This window comes from Galeopterus variegatus, unplaced genomic scaffold, assembly GCF_000696425.1.
Source record: "Galeopterus variegatus unplaced genomic scaffold, G_variegatus-3.0.2 Scaffold11653, whole genome shotgun sequence".
Lineage (NCBI taxonomy): Eukaryota > Metazoa > Chordata > Mammalia > Dermoptera > Cynocephalidae > Galeopterus > Galeopterus variegatus.
The window spans coordinates 36,240-50,049 of record NW_007737764.1 but is presented as its reverse complement, the minus strand read 5'-3'; the positions used below and the strand labels follow the sequence as shown (position 1 = coordinate 50,049).

At 42.2% G+C, this 13,810-nt stretch overlaps 1 protein-coding gene across 2 annotated transcripts; it reads right to left on the bottom strand.

The window, feature by feature from the left end:
* Window positions 1-714: 714 nt before the first annotated feature.
* Window positions 715-11,477, bottom strand: OAS1 (2'-5'-oligoadenylate synthetase 1, 40/46kDa). Of its 2 annotated transcripts, XR_552231.1 has the most exons (7): window positions 11,237-11,477; window positions 10,171-10,459; window positions 7,841-8,025; window positions 3,344-3,576; window positions 2,381-2,531; window positions 986-1,127; window positions 715-893 (listed from the first exon to the last, which is right to left on the bottom strand). XR_552231.1 is itself a non-coding variant. In XM_008594825.1 (6 exons), the coding sequence occupies exons 1-6, from the start codon at window positions 11,411-11,413 to the stop codon at window positions 1,113-1,115; spliced, it is 1,050 nt and encodes a 349-aa protein (XP_008593047.1). In that variant the 5' UTR covers window positions 11,414-11,477; the 3' UTR covers window positions 715-1,112. The 2 variants fall into 2 exon arrangements, 1 of the variants encoding a protein (XP_008593047.1); XM_008594825.1 differs by having other exon boundaries at window positions 715-1,127.
* Between the last annotated feature and the right edge of the window lie 2,333 nt (window positions 11,478-13,810).

Here is a 13,810-nt window from a genome sequence, read left to right as displayed (position 1 = left end):
TTTTTTTTTTTTTTGGACAAAGTCTTTGAAACCCATTATATTTTGCACTCACAGCACACCTCAATTTGGACTAGTTACATTTCAAACACTCAGTCACCACATGTGGCTAATGGCTACTGTGTCAGACAGGGTAGTTCAAGAATTTTTCCTGGAGATGTGGACAAGGGATGAACCAAGAATGCTTACCTCATGATTATTTGTAACAGGAAAATTGGAAGGATCCCAAACCATCAAATATTTTAAAATGTTCCATACAAATGTTAACTCCATGAGGACAGGGACTTTTTATTTTTTTGGAGGCTGGCTGGTACAGGGATCTGAACCCTTGAGTTTGGTGTGTTAACACCATGCTCTATCCAGCTAAGCTAACCAGACAGTCCCTTGACAGGGATTTTTGTCTGCTTTGTTTATTGCAGTGTTTCCAGTGCCCAGAACTATGCTTGGTACGTTGGAGGCTGGCTGGTACAGGGATCTGAACCCTTGAGTTTGGTGTGTTAACACCATGCTCTAACCAGCTAAGCTAACCAGACAGTCTCTTGACAGGGATTTTTGTCTGCTTTGTTTATTGCAGTGTTTCCAGTGCCCAGAACTATGCTTGGTACATAGTAGGTGCTCAATAAATACTTCTAGCTGAATTAGTGAATTGCACACACTTATACACGTGCACCTATACTTCTTGGTTCTGTGCCTCAAAGTTAATAAACAGACAATAGATGGTATTTGATGTTATTTTTATTGTTAGTGATAATAAATTGGCCCATAACCTTCACACCAGGTACACAGAAGAAAGTCAAGGCTGGGGTTCCACTCTCTCGTCTCAGTCTCTCTTGTCTCTCAGAGCACATTGTCATGGAACAGGCCATAGTGAGGCAAGAGCTGGGGGGAAATGCTGTCTATGAAAAGAGAAAGAGCACAGAATAGTGGGAAGGACAGGGGTCAGGGTCAGGAGAGAGGGATTCTAGTCCTAGATTGGACAGCAACTCACTGAAGACCTTGGGAAAGTCCTCTGCCCTGTCCAGATCAAGGGCTCCACATGGAAATGAGGGTGCTGTCTGGATGACTCGGGAGCATTTTCCACTAAGATGCACTGGTGTTCAGAGGATGGCACGTATTCAGCTCTCTTCCACCTGTGGAGTGGACAATGGCCTAAGAAATCAGGGTGCATATATGTTCTGTTACAACCATTTGGCAGAGAGATCCTGTAAGTCAGATTTGGTAGCCCTCACTGTCTTTGGTCTGAAAAGGTAAATCATGATCACATAGGAGAGCTGGTCTTCCTACCTTGGAACTGGATCTCGGTGAACATTTATGACGGGTATGGCGACATGCCACCTGGATTCCCCTTTGAGAGAGGACTAACGAGTCCCAGCTGCTGGGAAGGTGTCACCAGGCAGACTCCAGCTGTCAGCCCCTTCAGGGGTTGCCTCAACTGCAGAGAGCCTTTTGCTCAAGGCCACTCCCCTTCCTGAGTTTCCCAGTCAGTGACTGATCCACATAGCGGGTATAAAGGCCTTGCCACCTCTGTCTGCTGCAAGATAGTTGTAAAGGCCATTCCAGCTCCAGGACTATCCCTGGGCTTGGCTGAGGCTGTCATCAGCCCTGCATCCCTGATCACTTCTCCCTGTGCCCTCTCCCTGAATCTCCTCCTTTCCATGGGTCTTGGTTCCTATGGTACTCCCCCAAAACATCCTGCACACTAAACTCCATCTCTGAGTCTACTTCCTAGGGAACTCGCCCACAACATCATCAATCCGCTGGCATCAGAAAAACCCCTACCCTGTGAGTGGAAAGACCCCAGTTCAGGTCCTTCTGCCCTTGCTTAGTTGTGCGCCACAACCCAAGTCACTCAGCTGCTCTGACTCTCCCATTTGTCAGATCATAAGTGGGGATGATACAAGGCAGGCTGTTTAGCACAGTGATATGAGCACTGGCTTTGGAGTCCAGTGACTTTGAATCTCAGCTCCACCACTCCTTTAGCTGTGTGTCCTTGAGCAAGTGACTTCATCTCTCTGAGCCTCTTTTTCTCATCTGTAAGATGGGGATGATAGAAAACATACCTCATAGGATTGTTGTGAGGATTTAATGTGGTAATGTATATTGAAGGGCTTAGGACAGAACCTGAGCCCAAAGCAGATAGTCAATAAGTGGTGGTTGTTATTATTTATTATCATTCTTTGTGAAATAAATTTTGGACAAGGGAGGTAAAAGTTCCAGGAACTGTCTGATTGGGGCCCTAACGACTATAAAATATGGATCATAGCCTATAACTATATGAATACAATAATCACCTTTAGCAAGAGGTAATTTTTTGGAAAGAATGGGCTCTAGCTGTGTGGAGGAATGTGGAGATAAAGGGCAGAGAGGAGGCAGAAGGTCTCACCGGCACATTCCAGGAGCCTACTGAAGATTCATCCTTTTTCTTAAAGCACGAGTAACTCAGCCAGTCTTCAGCCTCTGATGCCAGCCGACTCCAGCTGTGTGGGTTTCCACCCAAGTTTCCTGTAGGGTCAGCCGGGTCTAGAATCACAGGCCTGAAGAACAATGTTTAGACAGAGACAGGTGAGGACTTGGAGCTCTGTCCAGGATGCCTAGATATTCCAGGCAGAGCAAAACACTAGCCCAGGGCAGGCGGGGACTCGGGGCATGAGGAGGGTTCCAGTAGGGCACTGGCCCATGGCATGTGTCCTGAGTGCCCTGCTGCACAGTGGGCAGGGAGCATGAGCAGAAGGAGCCTTGCACTTGGTCCTGACAGACATGGGTTTGAATCTCACTTCTGCACTTTATTCATGGTATACTGTTGGGCAGGGTCGCTTCATCTCTCTAAGCCTCAGTTTCCTCATCTGTGAAATGGGGTGAGTTGAACATGCCTATCTCAAAGGATGTGGTATGAGAATAGAGAAAGCCAAGGCATGTGAAATGCTCAGCACAGTGGCCAGAACATAACAAGGGGTCAATACATGTCAGTTATAATGATAGTAATTTTTATTATTATATTAGGATGTGTTAGACTTGGAGTAAGTTTTTAATTCCTGGGAGCAATTATTATTATTATTGCTGCTGCTGTTATTTTAGTTCAAATTCCAGCTATGTCACTCATTTTCTGTTAAGTTTTGGGCAAGCTTCTTACCTCTCAGAACCTTAGTTTAGGCATCTGTAAAATGGGTGGCATAGTTGCAGGTTGTTATTTAAATTAAATGGCAGTAGTGAGGTACCCAGCACATGACAGACAATGGGAGATGTTCAATACGTGTGGAGCCCTCCCACCTCCTCTACTTCCAAGGCACTACAGCTATATCCAGGGATTCACTTATGTTGGGAGGTAAGCCATGTGAGGATAAGGTACCTGGGTTTATTGATCTGCTTGTTCAGGTACTTTTCAATATCAGGGTTTTCGAAGTTGTAATATACTGTCCAGTAGATGCAAAGGTACTGGTATTTGATGATTAATTTCAAGACTGTATGAAAGCCCTCAGCTGTGCTGAACTCTGTTTTTTGACTCCCTTGCTCCCAGGCATAGACTGTCAGGAGCTCCAGGGCGTACTGCTGTGGCAGTGGCTTCCCAATCCTCTTCAAACACTGAGAAGAGGAAAAACAATCAGAAATACGGGTTTGTCCAGCTTTTGTGTAAAGTACATTTCTCATGGGTCAAATCCAGCCTGTCACCTGTTTTTGTAAATAAAGTTTTCTTGGCACAAAGCCATACCCATTCACCTATGTGTGCTACAAAGGCAGAGTTGGGTAGTTGTGACAGACACCACGTTGCCCACAAAGTCTAACATATTTACTATCTATCTCTTTACAGAAAAAAAATTGCTTTCCTCTAGTTAAGAGGCTGAGCTCTGAATTCTTACTTACCTTGGTTTAAATCCTGGCTCCAACACTGTCTGATTCTCAGCAGATGACTTAGACTCTCAGAGCCTCATTTTTTTTTCATCTTCCCAGTGAATGGTAATATTAGCATATACCTTTATAAGGATACTTTGAAAATTAACCAAGAGAAAGTACTTAAAGTATTCCTAAGAGCCTCACCAAAGCCAATAAAATTCCCTTTGGAGGAATATATATGGGGGTACTTTTTAAAGTTTGTGGAAAAATAGAATTAAAAGATAATACAAATCTTTTCATGGACTTTTTGAAGTACCTGCATAGAACCCAAAGCCTTAAATTATTTCAAAAATAATTTTTTAAGCCCAATGACCAGCACACAGATAACCAGGTACACAAGGAAACAAGTGATGAATAGCAGAAAAAAGAGAGATAGTAATAAATCCATAAAACTTTAAATACTGGAAGATTGAACACAGATTTCAAAATAACTAGGAATATAATGGTAAAAAGAAATAATAGGAGCTTGAAAGTGTTAGCAGAAAATGAGAAGCCATAAAAAGTAATAGGGCAGATTTGAAAAAGAATGAAATAGAAATCCTAGTATAAAAACGATAATAACTGTAATTAATAACAAGAACAAATTAAACACAGCTATAGGGAAAAGCAGTTAATAGGAAGGTAGACTAGAAGAAACTGTTCAGGATAAAGCATTGAGAGACAAACAAAAAGATAGAAAATATCGAAGAAGGTGTAGAGATATAGAAGACAGAGCAAGAAGGTCTAACATACATTTAACTGAAGTTCTAGGTGAGTAGAGACACTATATTAGGAGAATGGCTGAGGATTTCCAAAACTGATAAAAGATATCCATTCACAGATTCAGGGATCCCATCGAAACCCCAAGCAGGACAAATAATAAGAAACGGTCATTAAGACACATCAGATTGAAACTAAATGAAATCAAAGACAAAATCTTAAATGCAGCCAAAGGAATAAGACAGGTTACTTACAAAGAAGCCATAGTTAGACTGACAACTGACTTCTTCATAATGACGCTGGAAGATGGAATGATATATTCAATGTACTGAAATGACCACCAACCCAGCAAAAAACCAACTTCAACAAAAAGCAAGGCATTTTCAGATAAACAAAACTGAGAAAGTTCACTACCAACACACTGTTACCAAAATAAATAGCAAGGGATGTACTTTAGGAAAATGACCTCAGATGGAAGGTTAGAGGTAGAGGAAAGAATTAACAGTGAAGAAGGTGGTAAATATGTGAGTGGATAAAATAAACATTGGTGTGTAAGACAATAATAATGTTTTGAGGCACTTAAAAAAATAGAGAGACTTGAAATACACAACAAAAGTGGCATATAAATTGGAGGTAGTGGTAACAGTAGTTAGTGGAATTAAAATATTAGAAGGTTCTTGTATTGTTTTAGAGGAGGATAGCAGGAGAAAGAAAAAGACAATTCTTGGCTGTGCAGGACCATCCTGATTACTATAAAACAGCTAGTTTTCTGGCTTCTTTCCACTAAATATAAGTAACACCCTTGTCCCCCTATCACCATGGTTACCAAAAATGCCCTCACTAATCTTTAATATTCCCAGGGGGCAGTGCTGCTCTTGTCAAGAACCACTTTTCTAAGTTCTAAAATGCTCAGGCTCCATAATTAAAATTCCTGGAACAGCAAACACTGAGAAGTCTAGCAACTAAATGATTGTCCTGCTTTGCCTAGAGGTGTTACTTTTAAATTAGGAAGGTTATCCATAATTATTTTCATTTGTTCATTTATTGATTTATTCATTTATCCTTTCATTCATTCATCTAATAGATATATATTGAACACTTATTATATTTGTATATCAGGCAAACTCTTGAGTCGATAGACCCCAGTTCAAGGTTTAGTTCTGCTACCTATGAGCTGAATGAGCCAACTGACCCTTAGTTTCTCTTTCTTTATCATTATTAAATGGGGTTTCATAACAATACCCACCCTTACCTAGCTCACAGAATCACTGTGAAGATTACATAAGATACAGGGCATTTAAAAGTGAACAGAACTACTGATCTTTGGCAAAGGCACCAAGCCTATACACTGGAGAAGAGACTGCCTCTTCAGCAAATGGTGCTGGGATAACTGGATATCAATATGCAGGAGAATGAAACTAGACCCATACATTTCACCATATACCAAAATCAACTCAAAATGGGTTAAAGCATTAAATATACACTCTGAAACAATAAAACTTCTTAAAGAAAACATAGGATAAACACTTCAGGAAGTAGGACTGGACACAGACTTCATGAATACGACCCCAAAAGCACGGTCAACCAAAGGAAAAATAAACAAATGGGATTATATCAAACTAAAAAGCTTCTGCACAGCAAAAGAAACAATTAACAGAGTTAAAAGACAACTAACAGAGTAGGAGAAAATATTTGCAAAATATACATCTGACAAAGGATTAATATTCGGAATCTACAAGGAACTGACACAACTTTACAAGAAAAAAACAAGCAACCCAATCAAAAAATGGGCAAAAGAGCTAAATAGGAATTTCTCAAAGGAAGATATATGAATGGCCAACAGACATATGAAAGAATGCTCAACATCACTCAGCATTCGGGAAATGCAAATCAAAACCACACTGAGATACCATCTCTCCCCAGTTAGGATGGCTAAAATCCAAAAGACTGTGAATGATACATGCTGACGAGGTTGCAGAGAAAAAGGAACTCTCATACACTGTTGGTGGGACTGCAAAATGGTGCAGCCTCTATGGAAAAATGGTATGGAGGTTCCTCAAACAATTGCAGATAGATCTACCATATGACCCAGCTACCCACTGCTGGGAATCTACCCAGAGGAATGGAAATCATCAAGTCGAAGGTATACCTGTTCCACAATGTTCATCGCAGCACTCTTTACAATAGCCAAGAGTTGGAACCAGCCAAATGTCCATCATCGGATGAGTGGATACGGAAAATGTGGTATATCTACACAGTGGAATCCTACTCTGCTATAAAAACGAATGAAATACTGCCATTTGCAACAACATGGATGGACCTAGAGAGAATTATATTAAGTGAAATGAGTCAGGCACAGAAAGAGAAATACCACATGTTCTCACTTATTGGTGGGAGCTAAAAATAAATAAATACACAAAAAAACTGGGGTGGGGGGGAGAAGACACAACAATTACAATTCCTTGAAGTTGATACGACAAGTGAACAGAAAGGAGATTGTTGGGAGGGAGGGGGAGAGGGAGGAGCGAGGGAGGTTTCGGTGATGGGCCACAGTAATCAACTACATTGTATATTAACAAAATAAAACAAAATTTGGAAGAAAAGAAAAGTGAACAGAAAAGCACATCACATCCACAGAAGACAGATAAATTAAGCTAAGCACACAACAGATGTTAGTATTATGTGTACTCTTATGGTGGCTAAAAGAAGCTACATTTATTAGGACCAACTCTATGCTAGGCACTGTGTTACCTCCTTTACTATTGCTATGGCATGTTACGCTTTGCAAATGACAAAACAGAAGGAACAAAGAAGTTAAGTTGCTTGCTCAAGATCAGACGGCCAGGAAGTGGGGGGAAGGGAGTCTGAATACACATTTGTTTGAAGTGCTTGTCCTGCCCTATCCATCTTCTGAAGAGTGTGATTGACTCTGTGAGTGGATGTGTGTGTGTGTGTGTGTGTGTGTGTGTGTAGTTAGAGCATTCACTCATTTATTCAACAATTATTCATTGAACACCTATTATGTGTCAGATACTATTCTAGGTTCTGGGGATACAGTAGTGAACAAAACACAAAAATCCCTTCCTTCACATATTTTCCTCCTCTCCTTTTCCCCTCCCTTCCCTCCCTCTCTTCCTCACCTCTTCTTCTTGCTCTTTCTCTCCTCTTCTCCTCCCTCCCCACATCTTGTCCCCTCCCTCCTCCTTCTCTGCTCCCTGCTCAGGCGGGGCCCACAGTGCTGACAGGGGAGCCATACCAGTTGGTACCAGTGCTTGACTAGGCGGATGAGGCTCTTCAGCTTTGTTGGGCGCTGCTTCAGGAAGTCTCGCTGTAGCTCTGTGAAGCAGGTGGAGAACTCGCCCTCTCTCTGCACTTGGGTGCACTCCCGGATAAGCCGGACGTAGATTTGGGGGTCAGGTCTGTAGTGTCCGAAGTGCTGACCTGTGAGGGAGGAATTCATAACTTTAAGATGTCAGCTCTCTTCTGAGGTCCTTTTAGTCACTCTGGGGGCACAAGTTCACTGGTCATGGGGCTCAGACCCAGGGCAGCAGACCCAGGGCCTGGAAGCCTGAGGTTCATTCCCAGTCCTCCCTTCTCCTATCTCCACTGCCGTCACCCCGTCCAAGCCACCATCATCTCTCACCTGTTCTACGGCAGTGGGCTGCTTGCTGGTTCCCCCACAGCTGCTTCTCAACCCAGCACCTAGAGAGATCTTTTAAAATCTAATCATGCCACTTCTTTCTTCTCACGACATTTGGAATAAAAAACTCGGAAGTCCCTGTTGTGGCCAACGAGATCTGGTGTGATCTGCCCTTGCTACATCATCCACCTGCTGCCTGGCTTTCTTCGCCCATTTACTACCCTGGCCTTTTTTCTTTTCCTCAGGTGTGCCAAGCTCATTCCTGCCTTGGGGCCTTTGCACCTGCTCTTTCTTTTGGCCAGAACCCCAGGTCTTCTTATGGCTGGCTCCTTTGTATCACTGGGGCCTCCGCTCAGATGTCACCTCCTCAGAGGACCCTCTTTTACACCCAGTGTAAAAAAGTCCTCCAACCCTCATCACTGTCTGTAGTATCACCCTGTTTGTTTTTATCCCAGCAAATATCACTCCATATATCTTGTTTATATGTTTATTGTCAAGCTCCAGGAGACAGGTTCCTCGTCTGGCTTATTCACAACCATAGAACAGCGCCTGGCACACAGTAGACAGTGGGTGCACAATGGGTCGGTCAGCTGTGATGATCTGTGCTTATAGTTGTTTTTTGTTTATTTGGTTGGTTGGTTGGTTTTTGCAAATGGTGATCAGAACCCTTAACTTTGGTGTTATCAATACTATGCTCTAACCGACTGAGCAAACCAGCCGGCCCTGTGCTTATGGTTGTTAATTGGCTGTCTCCCTCCCCCAGCCTTGCCTCTTCCAATCCATTTCCCATATGACAGTCAATGCCGTCCTTCTAAAACGCAGATCTGATCATGTTACTTCTGCACTGGAAACCTTTCCGCGGCTGCCCAGGGTGCTTAGGAGAAATTCACTACCAATTTCAGGCTTCTGCAGGATCAGCTCTCCCAGCTCGTTTCTGAGTCACTTCCTCCTCGCCCTCTCTACTCCATTCAGACTCAGTTTCCCGCATTTCCCCCAATGCACCCTGCTCTCTTCTAACCTCCCCTTCTCTCTCTCCCCCTCTTATTTTTTGTAACCATCGTACCCCAGCACCAGACACGGGACATGACAAGGAGAAAGTCTCAGACTTTCTCGTTTCTTGGTGCCTTTGGAGAACGTCAGTATTTTTTTCATGGCTCTCCCAGGCCAAAAGAAATCCCTCACAGTTCTACCAAGTAGTTCAGTCCGAACAACTTAACAGTAGCAGTTTGCGCCATGTCCAACGGATGTCACTATGTTTCCCTTGAAAATTTAAAATCTTAACTGTCCCCCCACCCCACTCCACCAGGAGTTCATCATGGTGTCCTGGGGTGTCTTAGTGTACAGTTGGAGAACTCATATTTTTGAACACCTATTATGTGCCAGGCCTTTTCTGAGAGCTTAATGCAGATTATCATTTAATACTTAAAATAACGTTATGACATATGTGATGTGGTTTTACCAGTTTTCCTAGTGTAGAAATTGAGCCTCCAAGAGGTTCCACTTCCTTTCCAAACGTTTCTGCAGATTTCATGTACAGACCTCAACCCTCAGCGTGAGTTTGATGAGGTTTCCTCATGTGTTGGAAGAAAGATGAAATTGATCTATTAACTTTAAGCCAGGTCTATGCGAGCCCATTTTTAGAAAGGTAAAATCCACTCGTTTTGCCATAAATAGAACTAGTAAGCTTTGCAGATGTTCTGTAAGAAATGTCTTTGTCCCCAAATTGTGCCAATTTGGTGTTTAATGTCCCTCCCGTGAAGGATTATGACCTTATTCATTCTTGCCCCAGGAGAGATTCTAAAATCTCCCCCCACTTAGTAAAGGGATGCCCTTGTTAGGTAAAACTCTCAAACTGTGGGAGACTTATGCTGAGAAATATGAAAAGAGAGAAAACCATTCTGTGTTATAGGCCAGAGGCTGAAAACCCCATGGCTGGAAAGACTTACCCAGGGCGTCAAAGGCAGGCAGCACGTCAAAGTTCACACCCTCCTGGAGCTGGGGGGATCTCAGGGTGAAGCTCAGTGAGCGAGGGCCGAATAATCCTGAACTCTGGATCTCAAATTTCACGTCAAATTCTTTCTCTCTTTGGCAGGCTTCCAGCTGTTTCTTAATTTCCTTGATATACTCTTCCCGGAGCCTTAACTGGTTCTTAAAACTTGTGAGAGGGCTAAGGAAGACGACAAGGTCAGCGTCGGAATGGTCTTTGATGGTCGTACCTTTGCCTGAGGAACCGCCCTACAAAAGTTGATAAGTATAACTGAGGCTTAGTGAGAAGGGCCTCCCTATATAAAATGATGAGAACAGTCACTAACATTGAGTGCTGGCCACCGTTCTGGGGGCATTAAAAGTCTTAACTCCTATCACGTTCACAATGACTCTATGATTTAGGTACTGTTATGATTAATTCCCATTTTTACAAATGGGAAAACAAATGCTTAAGGAGATTGAATATCAGCCCAATCACCCAGCTAGTAGGTGGCAGAGATGCAATTCAAACCCTGGGTGCCTTATTCCAGGGGCTGTGTTCTTTACTCCTTGTCCTTTACTATTTTATGTTATTAAGGACCCTAGAGTGGCTCGTTCTAGGTGGTTTACACCCATTATTTTACTTAATCTGCATGACCCTACAAGGTATTGGGAATTATAGATAAAGAAATTGTGGCCCAGAGAAATTGTGTGGGAAAACAAATGCTTAAGGAGATTGAATATCAGCCCAATCACCCAGCTAGTAGGTGGCAGAGATGCAATTCAAACCCTGGGTGCCTTATTCCAGGGGCTGTGTTCTTTACTCCTTGTCCTTTACTATTTTATGTTATTAAGGACCCTAGAGTGGCTCGTTCTAGGTGGTTTACACCCATTATTTTACTTAATCTGCATGACCCTACAAGGTATTGGGAATTATAGATAAAGAAATTGTGGCCCAGAGAAATTGTGTCTTGCTCAAGGTCTCACAGCCAGTAGGTGTTCTCTCTCTCTCTCTCTCTCTCTCTCTCTCTCTCTGTCTCTCCTTACCTTCACAACCTTGGACACCCGCACAGGCTGGGAGTTATTTTGGAAACACCTTTCCTTCAGGAAACCGCAGATAGTGTTGATGGCATACTTGACCTTCATGCAGAAATCCCTGTTTGGCAGGAGATTGTCTTCAATGAACTTGTCCAGATCCTCGGCTGGGGTATTTCTAAGCTCCATCACGACACTGACACTTGGGCAGGGACAGGAGAGCTGGTGGCAGCAGCACTGTGAGCCTTTCCCTCGCCCGCCTCTGGCTGAGCCTGGGCTGCCTTTGGTTTCGTTTCCTCGGAAGGGAGGAGCTGGCCGTTCCCATGGGCGAATCCCAGCAGAGTTGTGTCAGCTCATTTCCCCTCTTTCCGAAACTTATCTTTTGTTCATTAACAAGCAGCCTAGCCTTTCCTCAGACTCTACTCTGAAAAATGGGGGACCCCCAGCCTAGAGAAATCATACTTAAAAAGACATTTTAGTTGTCCTTCTTTGTCTTTTTTGTGTCATTGACAAAATTGTTTTATAGTCTCCTGTGATTTTTTTTTTTTTACAGCAGTGCATGCATATCACACAAAGAAAAAAAGTCAGAAAAATCAGGAAATATAAAGATATCCACGATCCTAAAACTCAGAAGCTACCTTACAAACATTTTGGGATAGATATTTTCAGATGTTTTTCTATGTTAACACACACAGATACACACAAACACAGTACTGTATTCTTTTCTTTCTTTTTTATTCTTCTTTTTAAAGGGAAACATACTATGTTTTTTCCTTTTAATTAATAGACTTTACTTCTTATGGCAGTTTTAGATTTACAGAAAAATTGAAAAGTATAAAGAGTTCCCTTAAGCCCCCTCTCTTTCCACCCATAATTTCTTTTATTAACATTGCTGTTGTACATTCGTGACAATTAATGAACTGCTATTAATACACTACAATTAACTAAAGTTCATAGTTTACATTAAGATTCACTTTTTGTGTTGTACAGTTCTGTAGGTTTTGCCAAATACAGAATGTCATGTATCCATCATTATTGCATCATACAGAAGTTTCACTACCTTAAAAATCCCCGTCCTTCACCTATTCATCCCTCTCTAAATTTAGAACTTCTTTTCTAATATATGCATTCAAAGCTTTCAATTTCCCTGAAAGCTCACCATGTCCCATACATTTTGGGAGGTTGTTTCTTTCATTCTCATTTAGTTCAAAATATTTTAAAATTTCTCGAGACTACTTCTTTGCCCCATGTGTTATTTAGAAGTGTGTCATTTATTTTTAAAATTTTTATTTTTTAATTGATATGTAATAATTGCACATATTTATGGGGTACAAATGTAGTGGATTGAATTACGCCCCCCTACTGGCATCTAGTGGGTAGTCAGGGATGCTGCTAAACATCCCACTTTGCACAAGACAGTCCCCATCCCCCACAACAAAGAATCAAGACCAAAATGCCAATAGTGCTGAGGTTGAGAAACCTGCTATAGTGGCCCCACTGTGACTGTTAAGAGGGTGGGAAACCCTATTATGGTAATTGAAAGGTGGAGCCTTGAAGAGATGATTGGATTGTAGGACCATGCAGTAGTGAACGGATTAAAAATGGTGGTCAGGGGTGTGTTTCCGAGGACTTTAGAAAGAGAGTGAATGAGGAGGTTACTCTCTGCTCTCTGCTTCTACCGTCTTTCAATGTGAGACCCCTGGGTCACTGTGGCCACCACCAGATGGACTTTGGACTTCCCAGCCTCAGAAACTGTAAGCAATAAATTTCATTTTCTTCATAAAATACCAAGTTCTGTGTATTTTGTTATAAGCAACAGAAACGGACTAATACAAGTGTGTTATTTAATCTCCATATATTTTGGAATTTTCCAGCTTTTTTTTTAAATTGATTTATTATTTAATCCATTGTGGTAAAGAGCACAGTTTGTATAGTATCTCTTCTTTTAAATTTGTTAAGGCGTGTTTGGGGGCTCAGAATATGGTCTGTCTTGGAGAATGTTCCATGTGAGCTTGAAAAGAATGCATATTCTCTTGTTGTTGGAGGAAGTATTCTGTAAATGCCAGTTAATCATCTTTCTTAACAACCCTTCTCCCGACCAGATGATCAATTAATTGGCACTCCCCACTTCTGCTGTGAAACTGCTGACTTCTGCGTAGTACGGACTGTGACATGAAGGGGATGAGCCTCTGTCCACGTCTTATTCATCTCCTTCACCAGTTGGAGTGTGAAGGGCCGGCCCTGTGGCTGGCTCGGGAGAGTGCGGCACTGGGAGCGCCAAGGCCATGGGTTTGGATCCCATATAGGGATGGTCGGTGCGCTCACTGGCTGAGCGTGGTGCCGAGGGTTGCAATCCCCTTACTGATCAAAAAAAAAAAAAAGATTCTGTTTGCTCCCAAAAGTCTTTATAGCAATTATAGTTGTTAAATACTTTTGATGAAATATATGTAAACAGATCCAACGTGAGTGCGAAAGAGAGCTGTCCTTAGAAAACCAACCATGGAATTCTTTGAAAGATACAATCAAGGCAAGTTTCATAAAACTAGTTGCATAGAACTAGCTGAGAGTGAGACAACTGTAAAAAAA

Bases quoted from the DNA above. Each gene is read 5' to 3' on its own strand.
- OAS1 (XM_008594825.1), bottom strand. From the start codon at position 11,413: ATGGAGCTTAGAAATACCCCAGCCGAGGATCTGGACAAGTTCATTGAA. The intron at 8,026-10,170 runs GTAAGTCTTTCC...CCTCCCTCACAG, and splicing joins GCCTGCCTTTGACGCCCTGG to GTCAGCACTTCGGACACTAC. The intron at 3,577-7,840 runs GTATGGCTCCCC...TCCTCTTCTCAG, and splicing joins TCAAGCACTGGTACCAACTG to TGTTTGAAGAGGATTGGGAA.